This window comes from Lissotriton helveticus, chromosome 11 (genome assembly GCF_964261635.1).
Source record: "Lissotriton helveticus chromosome 11, aLisHel1.1, whole genome shotgun sequence".
NCBI classification, from domain to species: domain Eukaryota; kingdom Metazoa; phylum Chordata; class Amphibia; order Caudata; family Salamandridae; genus Lissotriton; species Lissotriton helveticus.
The window spans coordinates 921,668,603-921,689,466 of NC_136072.1; the positions used below are offsets into that span (position 1 = coordinate 921,668,603).

Sequence of the window (20,864 nt, forward strand, 5' to 3'; positions counted from 1 at the left end):
GCTAGGGATTTTCCAGTGAGCAGGGCAACAGTTGCAACACGTAACCTGCATGTCACCTGTTTGCAGTTAAAGTTTCTAATAAAAGTCAATAATGGGATTTTCTACTAGCAGTTGAGCAACAAGCAGACTACAGCAGATATCAAATTCATCTATTGTTCTTAAAAGCATGTAAATAAGTTGAACCAAATGACTCCTCAAAAACACCACCGCAAAGCTATCTCAAATGTGGCCTGCCTCTTTTCTCCTCCTTGCAGCCAAGAAAACAAAGAAAAAGTGTTCCTTGGCACATGAGAATTCAGAACTTGTATAATTGCCAGAGTTTTAGACTAAATGGCAAAAATTAAGGGGTGCCAGCTGCCTGGCACATCCCTTTCATTTGGGATAAACATGTGACGGCAAGTTAATACAAGGTATGCACGTCAGGTAGAGACCAATGTGCATCCATCTCCTAGTGGGCCTAGTTTGGCCCTAAAAGTGGGCAGATGCTCCCTAATAGTTCCCGTAAACCTAGGACATTCATAATCACAGACACATCAATACCTCCACACCTTTTGGGTTCATGAAGAATCTGACCCAACCATATGTTTCACCTTCTATTTGTGCTAAGCCCCTCCCTTTTTGCACTCCAGGTCTTTCCTAGCAATGTAGAAGCCTGCTGGGGTGGTGTCAAATATGTAGGAGCCAGATGCAGCATCAGCCCATATTTCCACCACAAAAGCTAAGTCAAGTGCATGTGCGGAAATATTGTGAGGAAGTGTGGGTGGGAGTAGATATCAGTTATTACTAGGCGATGCGTCCGATCTCGGCCTCCCTGATAAGGGCCTGGTATATGTACCTTAATAGAGTCTGCAGCTCTTACCATGGATCCAGTTCCTTGATGCTGTAGACTCTCTAATTAGATACATATACCAGTCCCTTATCAGGAAGGCCAAGATAGGACTCATCGCCTAATACTAACCAATATCTACTTCCACCCACGCTTCCTCACAATATGTCCGTATCGTGCGGTGCGCCATTATTCAACAAAACAACCCTGATGAAGTTCAATCCTTATTGAACGAACACCGTTGGCTGGAGCCTACATTGTTTGATGTCATTGAAATAAAGAAACTCTTCTTATAAAGGAACTGGTCAGTCTTTTGTTATCAGGAAAGGCGGCCTAGTGGTGCACCGCCCCACGAACATAACAGCTTAACACTGGGCCAGAGCAACGTCTACTCCTAGAAATACTCAAGGAGGTTGCTTCTGAGTAGCTGATTATTTTGCTTGGTTGCGGCATAAAACCGGCAGGGGGGCTGACGCTGAGCGCGATACGAGCGCAGACAGGCACAGATGGGCTTGTCTTTGGTGCACCTTCAGCGTGGACGAGTTCCTATGCTGATTAAATCTCCCACAGTGTGCAGGGGGTGTGGCTTCGCCAAACGCTTCAAATAAGCATGAAAACAAAGGGAAGAAAATAAAATATCAACTGAGGTTCAGCAACCCCTTAGTCCTGCAGCAGGCTCCCAGCTGAGGGCTAATACTAGTAAAGAATGTCAAACTAAAATAAGCTTGAGAACACTTAAACTCATAAAATTATTAAAATCTGCGTAAAAACCCACTACAAGATGGCGCCCATCCTAACTAGAGCTAGGCACATCCGTGCCTACAAGGAAATCAAAGTGGGCTATAGCAAGGGTAACTGGAGCCAGGCACCTCCAAAGATGCACGTCAGTGCTACAAGGAAATAAATAAAAGGAAGTAGGCGGTAGCCATAACAACTGTGCAGGTAAGCGCAGCCAAATACTTAGAAATCCCCGTTAAGTATGCCGAAGCTCTTAAAGATATTCCTATTGGATGTTGTGTTAGGCCTTAAATAAGAGGACTGAACAATTGTCAGGCCCTCGCTCTTCTAGTGGGGTGCATTGGATTTTGTTCAAGAGAGCTTGTGAAGGCCAATATAATTTCTCTCATTCTTTCCTGGTGGGAAAGTGGCATTAGTGTTGTGTCCCAGTAGTAAAGGATAGTAGCTATATAGGATAACATGAACTGGCGCAGGAACCCAAGGAAAGACCTCTTACATGTACCTTCTTTTTGTACACAGAGTTACATAGAAATCGCCACAAATTCTAAATTCAACAGTGTTTTTTCATAAAGAAAAATTAAAGATAATGCATCACAATTATCAATTGTCCAAATTGCCTATTACTTCTTCATCATTTACTGTGAAATCACTTCCATATGACATACAGCAAAAAATAAAGATTTAGGATTTCAAAATGTTTTTGCATGCTCCTGCAGATCTAAACATGACTGTATGCCTCTTATTGTCCGAGTTTGCCATCAAACAACTTCACATGCTTCTATAAAAGATCCTCAATGAAAGGTGGTTGGGAGTCTTTCTAAATGAATAACTGGTTGCAGGCAACAATTTCTGTTCATGAGGTTCATCACGAGGTCGTCCAAGTGTAGCCTATTGTTTAAGGAGGCCTTCAATACTTCAGCAATTCACATGCTTTAGTAATGGTCTGTGAACATATCCAAAACTACAGCCCAAAGCCATGATTTAGAGTTTGGCAGAGCTTAAATATATCAGTGATGGAGACTACTTCAGTATATCAACGACGGATACGCTTCCAAAAGCATGACGGAGCCCATTTGACCACCCACCAGATTTAAGAGAGGGTCATTAAATTACCAGTTTTTAGTAAAAACTACAAAATGACCCCCACACCATGGGAGGCAGCTCCTATAGAGCAGGGGACATTAGTGTTTTTGAAGATAAAAAATAGGTTAAAAGTTTGAGGGATGAGGAGGTGCTTCGCGCGCATCCGAGATGGCTGCGTGAGCACAGGGCTCCCGGGACCCTCGCCACCTCCCGCATCTATCCTGAACTCTATCCTGATTACGAAGACGGGTTATTGAAGACGCAACCCAGCTGATATAATAGCTGCTTTCAGAAATCGATTTGGACTCCGGGAACCGCAACTACGATAATTTGAACTTTTGAGGCCCGCTCCATGGAGCTACCCCGGGCTCGAGTCATTATGGTGCCCAGGCAGTAGTTGAACAACAGCGGCCTGCGGGGCTCTGTTCACAACCTTGGAGTTGACTTTCGGTTTCGTTTTTGGTCCCCCAGCCTCCTCCTATCTCAGGACCGCTCTAGCCCCGGGGTGCAGCCGGGCCCCTCAACTTTGTCGTGTGCCAACGGCAGAGTGTTTATGGTCGTGGTGATATGCTGCTGAAATTCGATTTTTGGAGATCTCGTTGGGTGAATCGTTTGGAGCCATTTTTACCAGGTCTCAAAGGCCCCTCCGGGGCGCAACACCTACTATGGTGGGCAAACCCGATAGCGAGAAGCGAAAGACCAAGACCATTCACCGGGGGGGGGTACTATTCAAACGAATGTTATGGATCGCTATACCCATCCTAAAGGGTCCCCAGGTGGTGCGAGGAGGACTCTGGTGGAGGCAGGTGACGGCTCAGCCGAGTCGGATGATTTGACTCTACAGGACGACATGGCCGCCATTGCCAGTATGAAGACCTCCATTGGCCAGCAATACGAGGCTCTGGCCCTTATATTTATATTATATTTTATCAATTTATAGGGCGCAGCAGCTACCCAAGAAGGGTTTCCCGGCGCCTAGACACAGCTGGAAAAAAAGGACAGAAAGGAGGGAAACTGTGTGAGGTGGTTATTGTTCGTACAGCCAGGTCTTTACAAGCTTTCTAAATCTACAGTAGTTTTCTTCCTTCCGGATGCCTGGAGGAAGCGTGTTCCACAGGGAGGGTCCAAGATAGGCAAAAGATCTGCCCCCTGATCTTGCCCGTTTAAACCTAGGTATACAGAAGCATGCTGCTGTCTGGGACCGGAGGTTTCTCTTTGGCGTGTAGAGGCAGGCAAGGGATTGGAGGTATTTTGGAGCTACTCCTGTTTTTATTTTGAACATGTAGTTCAAGGCCTTGAAGCGAACTCTGCTCTCTATCCTGAGCCAGTGAAGATCCCGACGATGGTTCGAGACTCCAGCGTTCTTAGGAATCTTACATAGGAGTCTGACCGCAGCGTTTTGCGCTACTTGCAGTCGTCCAATGACAGATTTATTTGCGCCTAAATATAGGATGTTGCCGTAGTCAAGCCTTGATGTGATAAGGGCATTGACTACGGTCTTTTGTGTTGACATAGGCAACATCCACAGGATTTTCCTCAACCATTTAGCTATGGTGAGACACAAGCCAGTAACTTTACTGGCCTGCTTGTCCATGGATAAGGCATTGTCCAGTACAAAGCCCAGATTTCGAGCATGGGACACCGGGGTAGGAAAGATGCCCATCTGGTCTGGCCAATGCGCGGGGTTCCAGAGATCTTTGTCTTTTCCCAAAATCAGAATTTCCGTCTTGTCGCCGTTCAGTTTTAACTGGTTTGCTGTCATCCAGTTCAATATTTTTAGTAGTCCTTCCTTAAGTGACGACGGGGAGTGGGGACAAAAATCAGACAGGGAAAAAATGATTTGGGTGTCATCGGCATAGTTCATAAGCGTTAGACCTAGCTTTTCAACAAGTTCTACCAGCGGTTTGAGATAGATATTAAAAAACAGAGGGCTCAGGATGGACCCCTGCGGCACTCCATGAGCTGCAGGTAGGGTGTCTGACACGGCCTGTGCTGATGCGATCTGAAAGGTTCTGTTTGCCAGGAAGGATTTGATCCAATCCAGAGCCTTTCCTCTTACGCCATTAGTGTATAGCTCTCTAATAAGCGTTTCATGAGAGATGGTGTCGAACGCCGCACTTAGGTCCAATAGCACAAGTGCTACCGTCTGGCCTTGGTCAAGAAGTTTTCTGATATTTTCAGTGACACCTAACAGGGCGGTCTCCGTCGAGAACCCAGCCCTGAAACCAGATTGCGAAGGATGGAGTAAGGAGTTTTCTTCTGCAAAAGTGGCTAACGTGGAGTGAACGTGTCTCTCGAGGCACTTTGAGAAAGCAGGGAGTAGAGATATAGGCCTATAATTGGCCAGTATTTCTGGGTTAGCATTTGGCTTTTTCAAGAGGGGTGTCACCATGGCATGCTTCCATAAGGCCGGGACAGTGGCGAGGTTGAGGGACAAGTTTAAGAGATTGGCTATGATATTCAAGGACTGGTCATCCAGTTTTTTTATAATTTTAATAGGGATGGGGTCCCTAGGGGAACCGGATTTAACAGTTTTTAGGATTCCTTTGAGATTCTCTAATGAAAGAGTCGGCCAGGATTCCAGTAAGCTTTCGGCCAAAGCAGTGGGTTGAGGCAGAATAGGGTCCGATGGAGGGGGTGGGTCAGAGTCAGAAATTTTAGTATTGATGTCTGAGATAATTTTGTCGATTTTCTCAGTAAAGAAACAAGCTAAGGCCTGACATTGTTGAGCGCTTAGGGGGGGTGCAGTGGCTGTAGTATGTGCGCCCGCCAGTTCCTTAACTTTAGAAAAAAGAGTTTTAGGCATGTTGGTTGCTTCAGTAATTGTTTTTGAGACGAAGGCAGCTCTTGCCTTTGTACACGCCGCATGATAATGATTTCTGGCTTCATGATAGCATTTTTTGGCATTAAGGTCGTACTTTTTACGCCATTTACGTTCTAGTACTTTGCATTTTGATTTTTCGGTTTTAAGGCTGTCGTTAAACCATGGGGCCGGGGGACGATGCCTACTCCCTTTGGTGTGAGTAGAAGGCAGACAGCTATTTGCTGCATTTATTAGCCAATTTTGTGTCTCAATTGCTACGTGGTCCATATTGGGGTTAGGGCTTGGAGGGTTATGTTTGAGTGCCGCATTTAAAGCATCGATGTCGACTGACTTCCAGTTCCTTCTATTAGTGGCATCAGTGTTTTGTTTCACACTGGGGGAGGGTGGGAAGGAAATGCTAAAGCTGATGAGATGATGGTCGGACCAGCCAGAGGGTACGGTGGCGATGTACGTGAGTTCCCTGACGTTAGATATTATGGGGTCCAACAAATGGCCAGCAATATGAGTAGGGCTAGAGTTGATAATAGGTAGATTCAGTGCAGCTAGATCTTCCAGCAAATTATAACATGAGGGGATGGTGGGATCTTCCAGGTGTAGATTTAGATCACCCAACAGGGAGAAATTGCTAGATGACATATAGTAAGGGGTAATAAGATTTGCAAAGTTTGATACCCATTGAGAGGGGTTACCTGGTGGACGATAAATCAGAAGGCCTGACATTGTGAAATTGGGGTTCAAAGTGATTTTAAAAAGACCCGCTTCACAATCTGGAAAATGTACAGATTCCAAAGTGCATTTGAACTCTCTGTTAAAAATGATGGCTATCCCGCCCCCTACCTGTTTTTCCCTATCAATTCTGGCAATGGCATAGTTGTCAGGGAGGGCAATAGCAACATCTGGGCCGGCGCTGTCATGTAGCCATGTCTCGGTTAAGAAGACAGCGCTAGGACATTCTTCAGTGAGGAGATAAAAAATTTCATGCTTATGCTTGGGCAGTGATCTACAGTTTGTACTGTAGAATACGTATGTTGGCTGTAAATTTTTTCGTAATATTTTACATTTCCTGTGTCTCCTAGGTGGGTCGGGGTAGGGTTGATATACGTTAGTGGATAGTTTACACTCGGAGCAAACATGGGTTCCGACTTTGTGGAGGTTGGACAGAAAGCAATTCGGCTTAGGGGTAGGGCGCAGCGCTCTCAAAGCGGAGGAAGTTCTTACCAATTTGGGTGGTGCAGTGGGAGTGAGAGCCTCGGCCTCGTGCCCCGTCCTGACACGGACGGGCACAGACGGGCTAGTCTTCGGCGTGCTGAAGGTGTGCCCGCTGCGCTCGACCGCTGCGCTGTCGGGTAGTGAGCATAGTAATGGGAGGAGAGAGGAGTGGGCGTGGTTAACGAGGGTGGGCGTGGCCCCGTGTCACGTGGTGCAGCGACGCTGAAGAGGGAAATTGAGGTCTTCCCCTTCAGGCGCTGTTTAAGTGCGTTTCGGCAGAGATCAGATTGAGCATAAAAACATAGACAAAGTGCAAATGAGCAAGGTTTTAAAATAAACGGAGGTTCTGTAGCAGCCCAGTCACCCCGGCTTTCCGCCTCAAGGTACTAGCTGGTCAACACCGGCTTCAGGCGAGCGCGGCGATTATATGCTTCCTGGAGTGGGCGTGGCTAACGAGGGTGGGCGTGGCCCCGTGTCACGTGGTGCAGCGACGCTGAAGAGGGAAATTGAGGTCTTCCCCTTCAGGCGCTGTTTAAGTGCGTTTTGGCAGAGATCAGATCGAGCATAAAAACATAGACAAAGTGCAAATGAGCAAGGCCCTTAAGCTTGACACTGTGGCAATCGACGTCAACTTGATCAGAGTGGACTTATCAAAGACTAACGAGAAGGTCTAATCCCTAGATTTGGGGACCTCCAGCCTTACGACTGATGTGTCCGATTTACAGACGGAGGTTCGCAATCTACGATCCTCCAATGATCTCTTTGCTCGTCGGCTGGAGGATTTTGAAAGTCGGGCCAGACGCAATAATATACGTATTATTGGGGTCCCTGAAAAATCGGAAGAACCAGCTGCAGACCTCCTAGTCGAGGACCTCATCCTAAATAATCTCGCCCCCAGAGGCCTGAGCAACTTTTTTGCGGTGGAACGTGCACATAGAGTGCCGGGTGGGAAGCCGAAGCCGGGTGCCCCTCCTCGGCCTATTATCGCCAGAATTTTCAACTTCAGAGATAGAGACGCTATCCTGCAGGCATCGCGGGTGGGCGGCCCCACGAAATTCGAAAACACTACAGTGAGCTTCTACCCAGACTTCACCAAGTTTGTTCAGAAGCAAAGGATGGAGTTTCAGGGGGTGAAGCGACGACCGAGGGACATGGGTATGAAATACGCGATGCTCTTCCCTACTCGGCTACGTGTTGAATACGAGGATCGGACGTTTTTCCTTGACCGCCCTGAGAGAGCGAGTGACTGGCTTGACACATTGCCTGCGCAGCGTAATCGCTCGGAACATTCTGGAGGTGCTGAAGGTGGCCCGTCGGAGCAAGAATGAGCAGTGGTTCCTGGTTTCCGGACATTGTACATAACTTGCAGCTGTGGTTCGATGACTTATACACTTATGTTACTTATGGTGGAAGACCCAGGGGTGGCGGGGGAAGTGGGACTCTTTCCTCCTCCGGGTTTCTTTTTGTAGACTAGTTAATGTTAGGGCGACAGGCACACTGCAAGTTGAGGTGGCTTTTGAGTCTAACGCAGGGGAGCAGGGTGGGGGGAGTTGTATCGGGTGTTTATCCGGAGGCGGGGGGGGGGGGGGGGGGTTGGGTATGTTTTAATTTTTCTCAAGGCAACGTATTGTTTTACTTATGGATCTGGGTGTTGTGTTCGCCGTGGGGTGGGTTCCGCATTCACTTCTGGGATGGGGGCTAGGGGGTTGAAGTTATTGTGTTGCAATGTTAACGGGTTGGGGGATAGGATAAAACGTGGGGTTGTGTTGCAGCTACTGAGACGCCTCCCCCCTGATGTAGTGTTACTGCAAGAGACACATCTGATCGGAAACACATGCCATGCTATGAAGAGGCGAGGATATTGTCTTGCTGCACACTCCGGATTCACTACTGGTTCTAGAGGGGTGGGTATTTTAGTTAAGAACTCCCTCCCCCTAGCATATTTGATAAGATCTGTTCTGTGGGCGCAACCTGGTACTAACTGATATATACGTACGTAAAATGAGAGTGTCTTGGGTGGGATTCTTGCAGGTGGCGGGAGGGAGTTTTTTCTATTCTTAAGGGGTTTTGTTCACTTACTCGGAACTACAACGAAATTTAAAATGTACAATATAACTGCTATTATTAGGCCTGGAGGAGCACACTTACTTCTGGTTTCGCCATATGGTAACAATTCTGTACTGTTGCTCTACACAATATGCTAATAAACAGATTTTCAAAAAAAAAAAAAAAACTCCCTCCCCTGCAGGTAGATGACATAGTCCTCGATGACAATGGGCGCTACGCTGCTCTCACTGGTAGGTGGGAAGGTAAGACTGTTCCATTGCTTTCTGTATACGTCCCTCCTGGTCTGCAGACTACGACTTTTGCTGATTTGGGGAGAGTAGTTCTGGGACTTCCAGATGGCGTCCTGGTGATGGGTGGAGATTTCAATTCTGTCGTCTCTGGCAGGGAGGACCGCTACCCCCCCAGGGACCTTACGAGATCACAATCTTGGCTGAGTGGCTTTCTGGAGACGCTGGGACTGGTAGATTGCTGGAGGCTACTGCATCCGGGACAGGCACAATACACCTTCCAGTCTGGTGTTCATGGTAGTCTCTCTAGACTTGACTATGTCTTATATAATATGTCTTGATACCAGCAGCACAGGCCTCATCAGTTAGGGAAGTTAGACACCTGGCTCGGGTATTTCAGATCACTCCCCATTGTGGCTTGCGATAGACACGAGGACGGGGGCTTAGGGTCGATTGGCCCCGATTAATCCTTGGTATCTCCGCAACCCCAAAACCCGGGCAGAGTTGGTTAAGTCTCTGGATCTGTACTTTGCTGAGAATGAGGGATCTGTGTCCTCCTCTGTTTCACTGTGGGAGGCTTTCAAGACGGTCATCCGCGGGCAGGCACTATCGTTAATCGCTGGTGCCAAGAAAAGCAAAAATGAGGCGGTGGTCCGCCTCGAGACTGAAATAGCTGAGTTGGAAGGGGATTTGGAATTGGGTATTACTCATGATAGGGTTCACGTCCTCAGTCTCAAACAACTTGATTATAGAGCATTGGTGACGGACGCCGCCAGAGTCATGAGTAGAGAGCAGCAGGGACGGCTATATGACTTGGGAGACAAGGCTGGGAAACTGATTGCTTGGTTAGACAGAAAGGAGAGGGCGAGTCGTGTGGTTCCTGTGATTGAGAGAGCTGATGGCGTGCGAGTGACTGACCCTGTTGAGATTGTTGAGTGTTTTGCTGAACATTTTCGAAATGTGTATTCCCCAGGCTCCGATAGACTAGAGGAAGATTTTCATCTGCTGTTACGAGATATCGCGTTGCCTTGCCTGTCGGACTCAGACAGGGACCTGATGGACGCAGCACTTTCGGTTGACGAGGTGGCACTCGCTATTCGTTCTGTCCGTTCGGGAAAAGCTATGGGCCCTAATGGTCTTCCCATCGAGCTTTACAAGCTGCGTCCTGACAAAATGGCGCCGTATCTTCGTGATATGTTCCTGGAATCGCGAGACATCGGCTCCCTCCCCCATGATCAGCGACTTGCGACCATAGTGGTGATTCACAAGGAAGGGAAGCCGCGGGATCGCTGCGCATCTTATAGGCCTATTTCGCTTCTAAATGCGGAACCCAAGATCCTCGCGAAATTGCTGGCAAACCGCTTGATAACAGTTATCAGTGACCTGATCCATCCGGATCAATCTGGTTTTATTCCACATCGTAATACAGCATTGAACTTGCGGCGCCTACATGGCGTTCTCGCGAGGGCAGCGTCACTGTGTGAACCGGCCATCTTGGCTTCCTTGGATGCTACGATGGCCTTTGATACAGTGGAATGGCCGTATCTCTGGTCTGCCCTTGCAAAGTTTGGTTTTGGTCCTGGTTTCATTGGCTGGGTGAAACTTCTGTATGTGGATCCGTTGGCTCAGATTGTGGTGAATTGTCGGGTTTCTCCGTCCTTTGTTCTTGGGAGGGGCCCGCGGCAGGGGTGTCCGTTGTCCCCGCTTCTTTTTGCCCTCGCCTTGGAACCCATGGCTGCGGTGGGAGCCGTCGATGAGGGGTATTCAGTGGACCCCAGACTTCGAGGATCGAATATCACTCTATGCAGACATCTTGTTGTATCTCACTTCGCCTCGAAAGTCGTTGATTGTATTGTTTGATGTGTTGAACTCGTTCGGGAGGAACTCAGGCCTCGTGAATAACTGGGCCAAGTCTTGTGTCTACGTACTTTCGGGCGACACTCCCTCTTTGCCGCGCGGCTGCCTCATACAGGTGACGCAGATGGGATTTAAATATTTGGGGATCTTTATTACATTAGACCCCGGGGTCCGTTATGATCGTAATTTGCTTCCTCCGCTCCAACGGTTATAATCTGACGTTGTGGCCTGCCGCAGGCTGCCATTGTCCCCCCTCGGGCGCGCAGCTCTTTTTAAAATGATGTCCTTGCCGCGGTTTTTATACGCGCTTCAGAACACGTTTGATGTCATCCCGGCTAGCTATTTCCGGGAGGTGGAGAGTTTGCAGAGGCGGTTGATATGGGATGGGTGTTCGCGGAATGCCCTCGCCAAACTGACGCTCCCCTGGTATGATGGCGGTATCACACTTCCGGATATTAGGCGATACTATTGGGCCTCTCAGCTGGGAGCGATCAACCATGGAATGTACGGTCCTGCGTTGAATCCTGCGTTCGAGATGGATAAGTGGCTGCTACCGGGTGGAGACTATAAAAGGGCGTTGTATTCTAAATCGGATGGAGGGGAACTTTCGGGACCCACTAAGATAGCGGTGCGAGTGTGGCATTGTGCGACTGCAGCAATGGGATGGAGGGATCGACTGACCCGGGCGACTCCGCTTTATGCGTCTGAAAGACTGGGCAGCCTATGGAAGACGAAAGGGTTTGAGAAGTGGGATATGATCGGTATTTCCAGGGTGAGTGATCTCTGAGGCAAGGGTAGGATTAAAACTTTTGAGGAGTTGAAGGTAGAATATGAGCTGAGTGACAAGGAATTCTTCCATTATGTGCATATTCGCCACGCGTTGCGTTCGGTTTTTCCTGAAGGTACTGTTATCCCGGAATCGTCCCCGCTCAAAGATCGGGTGCTTGACGGACACGTTCCCGACAGCACTATTTCTCTGATATATAAAAAATTGATTAACGATCGAGTTGACCTGTTGGCGCAACTCAGAGAGGTAAAAAAAAAAAGAAAAAAAAAAAGTTTGAGGGATGGTACGGTCATCGTGACATAGCCATGTGTCAACTTTTAAAAATGTTTTTAGCTATTTTATTTAGTTTGTGCACTTTCATCTGTTGTTACATGTATACATGGTGTGTCACGGATTACAGATACAGAGAAGATCATGTCAACAGTTCAACAGAACATCCGTGGAATACTGGCGCTGAAACTGTCAACATGGTTTCTGTGACTGGTGTCCAAGTCGCCTTAACATCGACTACGAAGTTAAGAACATTTGTTTACGTAACCATTAGTTGCTGTTTGCATTATATAATATACACAGTTCGGTGCTTGTAGGTACGGATACAGCCAACTTCAACTTATTGCAGAGCTCTTCCGATTTTAACAAGTCCTACAAAAAAGGCGAAAATAAACTTTAAAGAAAAAGCATTGACCCTCCCGTAGTCCCCCCTCCACCTCTCTATATATACATTCGTACATTGCTGCCCTATTATCCCATTACCCCCTTCCTCCTAGTTGTGTCGCGTTAGCCTGTGTAAATCATGACGGATATTTATTCGCTAGTATGGGAAGATGGAACATACCCGCATAGCACATCTGTGCGTGTCAGTTACCCACGCGTTTCTCAGATTGGGTAGCCCCCCTCAAAGTCCCCACTTGTGCCTTCTTGTAGATCGGCTAAGCACACGTTCTAGTGGGTGGCTATGGGGACATCTAGGGCACGCTGTGTCTATTCTACTAAAGTAACGGTTAATGATGGAAGGTGTAAAGTAGGCACTGTGTATTATATACAGTTGAATTTGTCTGAACCGCATGTGTCTGGGTATGCATGTTGGGCTTTCTAGTGTATGAGCCCATTCCTTGTCAGTGAGTGGGTGTCCCAGGTCTAGTTCCCATCATTTTTTGCAAAGGGATTCCAGACTTATCGCTAAAAGAAATCTGAATGACGCAGCGACCCAACATACGAGATGCCTACCACACCCCATGACATGTAAATATTGCATCACAAGTGGTGTCTGCGGTTCTGTAGCCATGTCTCCCCATTTGGTTGCTAGTGTGGCTACCAGTGAGCGATGCACAAGAAACTGCCCAGGCAGAAACCCCTCTTCCTCCACCAGGTATAAGTGTGCCGTCTCAGTAGAGGTCCCCAGGGGTCTGGTCGCCTTTCTCCTGCCATCTCTCGATTGCTTGCGCTGCATGGCCACTAGGGGACCCCACTAATGGTATTGCTGGCGCATAGGAAGTCACAGCCCGTGTGATATATAAGCCTCTACGGAAACATTTGTATGCCAGGACCAGCAGCAATGATCTGGGTGTCTCCGCCTTCGCGCTAGGATGAAAGAGCCCAATGATTTGACTCAGTGTATATGGGGCTGTGTAGTTGCCTTATCTGTGCGGTGTCTATCAGCCAACCACCGTGCTATCCATTGCAATTGAGCATCTAAGTAGTACTGTTCAAAACAGGGTGCGGCCAACCCCCCCCCCTCTAGTCTGTTGGTAAACAAAGCTTTTGTAACCGTATTCTGTGTCGTGCCTTGCCCCACATGAAGTCCCTAACCTGTTTCTCCAGAGTAGCAGAGAAGGAGGCTGGAATATACAGAGGTAGGTTTGCAAAGTAATACAGAAGCCGTAGGAGGGCTACCATTTTGGCCAGTGCCACTCTTTCTATTACGGTAAGTGGGAGTGTGCCCCAGAGCCCTATGTCAACTTTTATTACATTGACATGACCACCGTGACGGTGTTTCCTGCCAGTGTAAGAGATGTCCACTGGGCTGGCGGACATCTCTAGATTCGGAGGACTGATACTCAATCAGGGCAACTGAGTATTTCACTCAGTCACCTTGACAGATAAAGACCGTCCTCTGCGGTCTAAATCGGCCCCCAATTTTCTATTACTATAGTTGCATCAATCCAGTATATTTGAAAGGGAAGTAAACATGAATCAATTCTGTTGACCACAAGATACATTAGTGAACGAGTGACACTTCATATATTGTAGAACCCCAATTTGTAGTTGTTAGTTTATAATAGGAACAGGCAAAGTGAATCACCGAACACGCAGCACGACTCTATGTTGCAAAACAATGTACATTGGCACAGCTAGGGATTTTCCAGTGAGCAGGGCAACAGTTGCAACACGTAACCTGCATATCACCTGTTTGCAGTTAAAGTTTCTAATAAAAGTCAATAATGGGATTTTCTACTAGCAGTTGAGCAACAAGCAGACTACAGCAGATATCAAATTCATCTATTGTTCTTAAAAGCAAGTAAATAAGTTGAACCAAATGACTCCTCAAAAACACCACCGCAAAGCTATCTCAAATGTGGCCTGCCTCTTTTCTCCTCCTTGCAGCCAAGAAAACAAAGAAAAAGTGTTCCTTGGCACATGAGAATTCAGGACTTGTATAATTGCCAGAGTTTTCCTGGCACATCCCTTTCATTTGGGTTAAACATGTGACGGCAAGTTAATACAAGGTATGCACGTCAGGTAGAGACCAATGTGCATCCATCTCCTAGTGGACCTAGTTTGGCCCTAAAAGTGGGCAGATGCTCCCTAATAGTTCCCAGAAACCTAGGACATTCATAATCACAGACACATCAATACCTCCACACCTTTTGGGTTCATGAAGAATCTGACCCAACCATATGTCTCACCTTCTATTTGTGCCTTCAGCTGTTGCACATCCCCCTCAGTCATGTGGGAAAATCTGCAATTAGTGCCGAAATCACATTCACCTGAAATTATATAAAGAAACAACGTGAAAACCAGAGTTTATGATGCTCTGAAACAAAACACCAACAGGCGGCATGACTTAAGACTCAGAGGGACTTTGAAAAATACATCCTTTGTTACTTTGTGACGTAAAGCAGATGGAATAACTCATCACATAGGAGAAACTGGATAGTGTCCAGGACATCAGAGAAAGAGATCATCCATTGCCCACTGTCAGGGACATAGCAATGGGCTGACATACATGGTGAAGGACCCGGACAGGATAAAACTTAAGGGTGTGGACTGTAGTGTGGGTATTGGTCTCATAGTGAAGAGCATGGGAAATAGCTCAGGCAGTGTCCATTTCAAGTGAGGGAGAAACTCCCTTCATGGACATATCTTTTTTTATGTTTAAAAAGCTTTATTTGAATAATAACAGGAAATACAGAAGGCCAGCAATACAGAGAAGAGCATATTGAAATAGATACATAAACGATAAAATAGCTAGCGCAAGAGCAAAAAAGAAAGCTGTTTAATTTTTATAAGGAAGTAAGGGTGGGGAGGAAGGGGAGACAAGGGGGAAAGGGGCAACGCTTACAATTGAATAGTATGTAATATTGCATATCTATAAATGAATGTGAACAATAATCATATTATAGTTAAAAATTCAGTAAGCCAACAAGGGTCAGAAGAAAAAGAACAGAGAAAATAAATAATGACGGAGGCTTGAAATTTTCAGAATTTAAACGAGAATTATCTGTTACTACCATTTTGTCTAAATAGGTAGTAAGTGGCAACCAAAAGAGATCTCTATTAACCATTGGATTGCACGAGGAGGCAAAAGCAATATCAAGTCGATGAAGATGGCAGAGATTATTCCACCAGTGTTGGACAGAAAGTTTTGTAAGAGTTTTCCAATTAAGAGTTATGTGTTGAAAAGATAACATAAGGTCAAAAAGACCATGTTTGTGAGTAGGAAGATCTAAAGATTCAAACCGACTCCCAGAGAAAAGAATAGGGATAGAAGAAGGAATGACAATGTTAAATAAGCGGGAGATATTGGACCAAATTTTCCCCAAAAAATGAGAAACTGAAGGGCAAAGAAAGAGAAGGTGCATGAGATCAGCATTAGAGAGCCACAGGTCCAGCAGATTGTATCAGTAGAGTGGGAAAATGTAGCTATAGCAGTAGGGGTGAAATAAAGTCTATGGTAGAGGAAAAACATGGATTGAGTGAGAGAAACAGATCCAGAGATTTTAATAGACCTTCATGGACATATCTAACTGGTTAAAGCTATGATGACTAACTGGACGGTACCAATGTGAGTGAAACAGAGCTACTGTTATGTTCAGTAATAGAAGGATGAAGGGAGCATAGGCTTTAGTACACATAGGAGTGTTTAAGTGGGGGAAAATCCATCCTGCAAATACTGGTTGGGAGAAAATCAACTGGAGCTCAAGCTAGAAAGGGATTGAGGGTATCAGCTAGAGTACAAACCGCAAATTAGGGGATGGAACAAATTGATAGGATGCACCTCGTGATAGAGACAGATGGTGAGGAAAAGAGGTGGGAAAATGACTGACCAGTCATAATCCAGACTGTGAGGGTGCGAATGTCAGTGCTCATCATGAAGAAATGAGGAACATGGTCACCAAGAAAGAAGGTGATCAGCTGGCATGCACTATTAAGGAGAGAGAATAGAAGACACTGGTCACCATGTATAGTGAATGAGGAATGGGTGAGGGGTGCGGGGTGCACGCTCTAGTGGCTCAGTCGACGACCTCCTCTTAAGGGAGGTAACCAGGGGGCTCGGTCTTGACATCCTTAGCTCCGCTGATTTCACGAGCGGACACGAGACCTACCTGAGCGCTACACGGCGCTATGCTGAGCTGAGGCGCGCTTTTAATAGCAATATTGCGGCGTGTTTTTAAAATCCTTTCTAGATATTTACTTTAATCTTCATTTGTTTATCCCCTGTTCTTAAAGCAACTCCACATACCTGCACCATAATCGTGACTGCCACCGCGCTTTGCGGGTCCCGGTTCCTGTGGGCTGGTAGTGGGAGCAACAGCGCTTCTGTGGCGGCCATATTGGGTGAGGGGTGCGGGGTGCACGCTCTAGTGGCTCAGTCGACGACCTCCTCTTAAGGGAGGTAACCAGGGGGCTCGGTCTTGACATCCTTAGCTCCGCTGATTTCACGAGCGGACACGAGACCTACCTGAGCGCTACACGGCGCTATGCTGAGCTGAGGCGCGCTTTTAATAGCAATATTGCGGCGTGTTTTTAAAATCCTTTCTAGATATTTACTTTAATCTTCATTTGCTTATCCCCTGTTCTTAAAGCAACTCCACATACCTGCACCATAATCGTGACTGCCACCGCGCTTTGCGGGTCCCGGTTCCTGTGGGCTGCTAGTGGGAGCAACAGCGCTTCTGTGGCGGCCATATTGGGTGAGGGGTGCGGGGTGCACGCTCTAGTGGCTCAGTCGACGACCTCCTATTAAGGGAGGTAACCAGGGGGCTCGGTCTTGACATCCTTAGCTCCGCTGATTTCACGAGCGGACACGAGACCTACCTGAGCGCTACACGGCACTATGCTGAGCTGAGGCGCGCTTTTAATAGCAATATTGCGGCGTGTTTTTAAAATAATTTTTAAATATTTACTTTAATCTTCATTTGTTTATCCCCTGTTCTTAAAGCAACTCCACATACCTGCACCATAATCGTGACTGCCACCGCGCTTTGCGGGTCCCGGTTCCTGTGGGCTGCTAGTGGGAGCAACAGCGCTTCTGTGGCGGCCATATTGGGTGAGGGGTGCGGGGTGCACGCTCTAGTGGCTCAGTCGACGACCTCCTCTTAAGGGAGGTAACCAGGGGGCTCGGTCTTGACATCCTTAGCTCCGCTGATTTCACGAGCGGACACGAGACCTACCTGAGCGCTACACGGCGCTATGCTGAGCTGAGGCACGCTTTTAATAGCAATATTGCGGCGTGTTTTTAAAATCCTTTCTAGATATTTACTATAATCTTCATTTGTTTATCCCCGGTTCTTAAAGCAACTCCACATACCTGCACCATAATCGTGACTGCCACCGCGCTTTGCGGGTCCCGGTTCCTGTGGGCTGGTAGTGGGAGCAACAGCGCTTCTGTGGCGGCCATATTGGGTGAGGGGTGCGGGGTGCACGCTCTAGTGGCTCAGTCGACGACCTCCTCTTAAGGGAGGTAACCAGGGGGCTCGGTCTTGACATCCTTAGCTCCGCTGATTTCACGAGCGGACACGAGACCTACCTGAGCGCTACACGGCGCTATGCTGAGCTGAGGCGCGCTTTTAATAGCAATATTGCGGCGTGTTTTTAAAATCCTTTCTAGATATTTACTTTAATCTTCATTTGTTTATCCCCTGTTCTTAAAGCAACTCCACATACCTGCACCATAATCGTGACTGCCACCGCGCTTTGCGGGTCCCGGTTCCTGTGGGCTGGTGGTGGGAGCAACAGCGCTTCTGTGGCGCCATATTGGGTGAGGGGTGCGGGGTGCACGCTCTAGTGGCTCAGTCGACGACCTCCTCTTAAGAGAGTCATGCTCACGCGCAGCGGATACGCCGGATCACCGCCGGAGTCACGCCAGAGTCCAGCCCGTCTGCGCCCGTCAGCGTCCAGGAGGCGAACGGGGCGGCGGGTCGGGCTCTGCCACTGGACGTATATGCCCCTGGGCCTCCCATGCTCCGATATACATCATGTGAGCTACGCTCCTTCCAATACTCCTCGGGTGACTGCTGTACTGTCTTCCCCGGTCGCTATAGGGGTAAGTCTCGCTGCCCTGGATGCGGATGGCGCCCTAGCTGTGTTACGTCTTTGCTTCCCAATAAAAAGATCGACCATATTGGGTATCCTTGCATGCTGCTAAACACTAGATCTGTGGGCAGACATGCGCAGGATATCTTCGATCTTTTAGATATGGAAAAGCCACTCTGTCTCATGTTAACTGAGACGTGGCTGGGGGAATTTTCAAATCCCGATGTGGCTTTAGCCATTCCACCTGATTATAATGTTTTCAGGAAGGACAGACTCAAGGGAAGGGATGGGGGAGTGGCATTGGTGGTGAAGAAATGCGTGGCTTGTTCCATTCTGCCTGTAGATGATATCCGCGGCTCTGAGTCCCTTGCCTTCTCCATCACTCTGGCGCCTCATCAATCCTTTAAAGGTCTATTAGTTTATAGGCTACCCGGCCCCCCTGGAACCTTCTTTGAAGAGTTCGAGTCGGTCCTATCAGGACTGGCCCTGAAGGCAGAACATTGCATTGTTGCTGGGGATCTTAACTTCCGCATGGATGAGCCATCGGACCCGGATACTATTAAACTTCTGGAGGCCACAGCTCCCCTGGGCCTGATCCCGTATCTTCAGGGGCCAACGCATGACAAGGGACATACTCTTGATCAGGTCTTCTCGACATCTCCTTTGGAGGTGAAGGAGATTATTCCGGTGCTCTGGTCAGACCACAGGTTAGCCAAATTTTTGGTTAAAGGCACGGTGAAACTGGCTAATCCTGCGTCTCAGCAACAGGGCCGTGCCCTTAGGGCCTACCATTGCGTGACTCCAGCTATGCTGGCTCAGGCCGCTTTGGATCACCCGTGCCCTCTCTCAGGAGATTTGGAGAAGGACCTTGAGTCTCTGCAGGCTTGGCTTTTGGACAGGCTAAATGATCTTGCCCCAGTGATGGCCCCCCGCTTAACACCGAAACGGGCTTCGGCCCCTTGGTTCACTGCGGCACTGTCGACTGCCCGGCAGCTTTGTAAGGTGTCGGAAAGAGCCTGGCGATCTCAATATGACCCTGTGGCAAGGCTGGCCTATAAGACAGCGGTTAAGGCCTATCAGCGGGACATTCGCCTAGGAAAAAAAGCCTACCTTGCAGGGAGAATAGAAGCCGCCTCCAACTCCTGTAAGGAGATTTTTTCCATAGTTAGAGAATTTACGGCCCCTCGTTCTAATGCATCCAGAGGCATGCCCTCTAAGTCCTGGGCTTCTGATCTTGCTAACTTTTTCACCAGCAAGATTAAGCTTATCCAGGACTCTTTTCAACTGGTGGCGCCCGTGGGGTCGATTAACCCCGAGGATGATTCGTGCCTCGAGGTCTCATCAGGCCCGATGCTGGCTGTCTTTCCACCCATCTCAGCCCCTGCTTCCCTAGCGCTTATGGGCAATCTCAAATCTGGGTCGCCCTTGGACCCCTGCCCGGCCAAATTTTTGGCAAAAATGGCGGAAGTTATTAACCCGTTGGCTAATCCACTTCTGAATCTCTCGCTTAGCCAGGGTTTGGTTCCGCAAGCCTGGAAGCAGGCAATGGTCATCCCTTTGCTGAAGAAGCCTGGTCTTGATCCTGAGGCACCGGTCAATTATAGACCGATTTCTCTTTTACCAGCTTTCATGAAAATTTTAGAGAAGCACATACACACGGCGCTCTCCAATTTCCTGGAAACGCATGAGATTTTGCACGCTACTCAATCCGGCTTCCGTCCAAAACTCAGTACAGAGACAGCGCTCCTGGAGGTGTCAGAAGTCATTAAAGGGGTACTGGACTCCGGGGGCAAGGCCATGCTGGTCATGTTGGACTTGTCGGCGGCCTTTGACACCGTTCCCCATGAGAGCCTTCTCGCCAGACTCTATGAGATTGGCCTTAGGGGGACGGTGCTCAGCTGGTTTTCATCTTTCCTAGCTGACCGCCGACAAACGATCTGGGTCCCCCCAGACTCGGCCGTGATGCCGCCACTGGGAGTCGGGGTCCCGCAGGGCTCTATATTGAGCCCGACCCTCTTTAACATCTTTATGACCCCTCTGGCGGCATTGGCGGAGTCGTTCGGGGCCCGGATCGTATCCTATGCCGACACACAGCTCCTCTTCTCTTGTAAGAGGGGAGGAGATTTTAATGGAGAGAGTATCCGGGACTGCCTTGAGGCTGTCTTTAGATGGTTTCATCTGAGCGGCCTCAAGTGCAACTCAGAGAAGTCTGAGGTACTCTTCTTCGGATGTGCGTCAGATCCTGACTGGCTAGCTTGGTGGCCTATTAACATGTTTCCACCATCCTGTCCATCTCTAGTAGCTAAGAACCTGGGGGTCAAGTTGGACAAGGGTCTGACGGGCACATGTTTTGGCCTCCTTAAAATGCTGAGGAGGTTTCTACCCCTTCTATCTGAAGAACATAGGAAGCTGACCGTGCAGGCTCTGATCGGTTGGATTATGCTAATGTCCTTTACCTGGGCCTGCCAGAATATTTGCTGCAGCGACTCC

General features: G+C 48.1%; 1 protein-coding gene across 3 annotated transcripts in view; it reads right to left on the reverse strand.

Moving 5' to 3' along the window:
* ZMAT5 (zinc finger matrin-type 5) overlaps positions 1-20,864 on the reverse strand; it is an 84,812-nt gene that overhangs the window by 44,736 nt on the left and 19,212 nt on the right. For all 3 annotated transcript variants that reach the window (XM_078667206.1, XM_078667205.1, XM_078667204.1), the window contains one exon: positions 14,525-14,605. In XM_078667206.1, the coding sequence (XP_078523332.1) occupies positions 14,525-14,605 (81 nt within the window). The remainder of the gene's footprint in view (positions 1-14,524; positions 14,606-20,864) is intronic.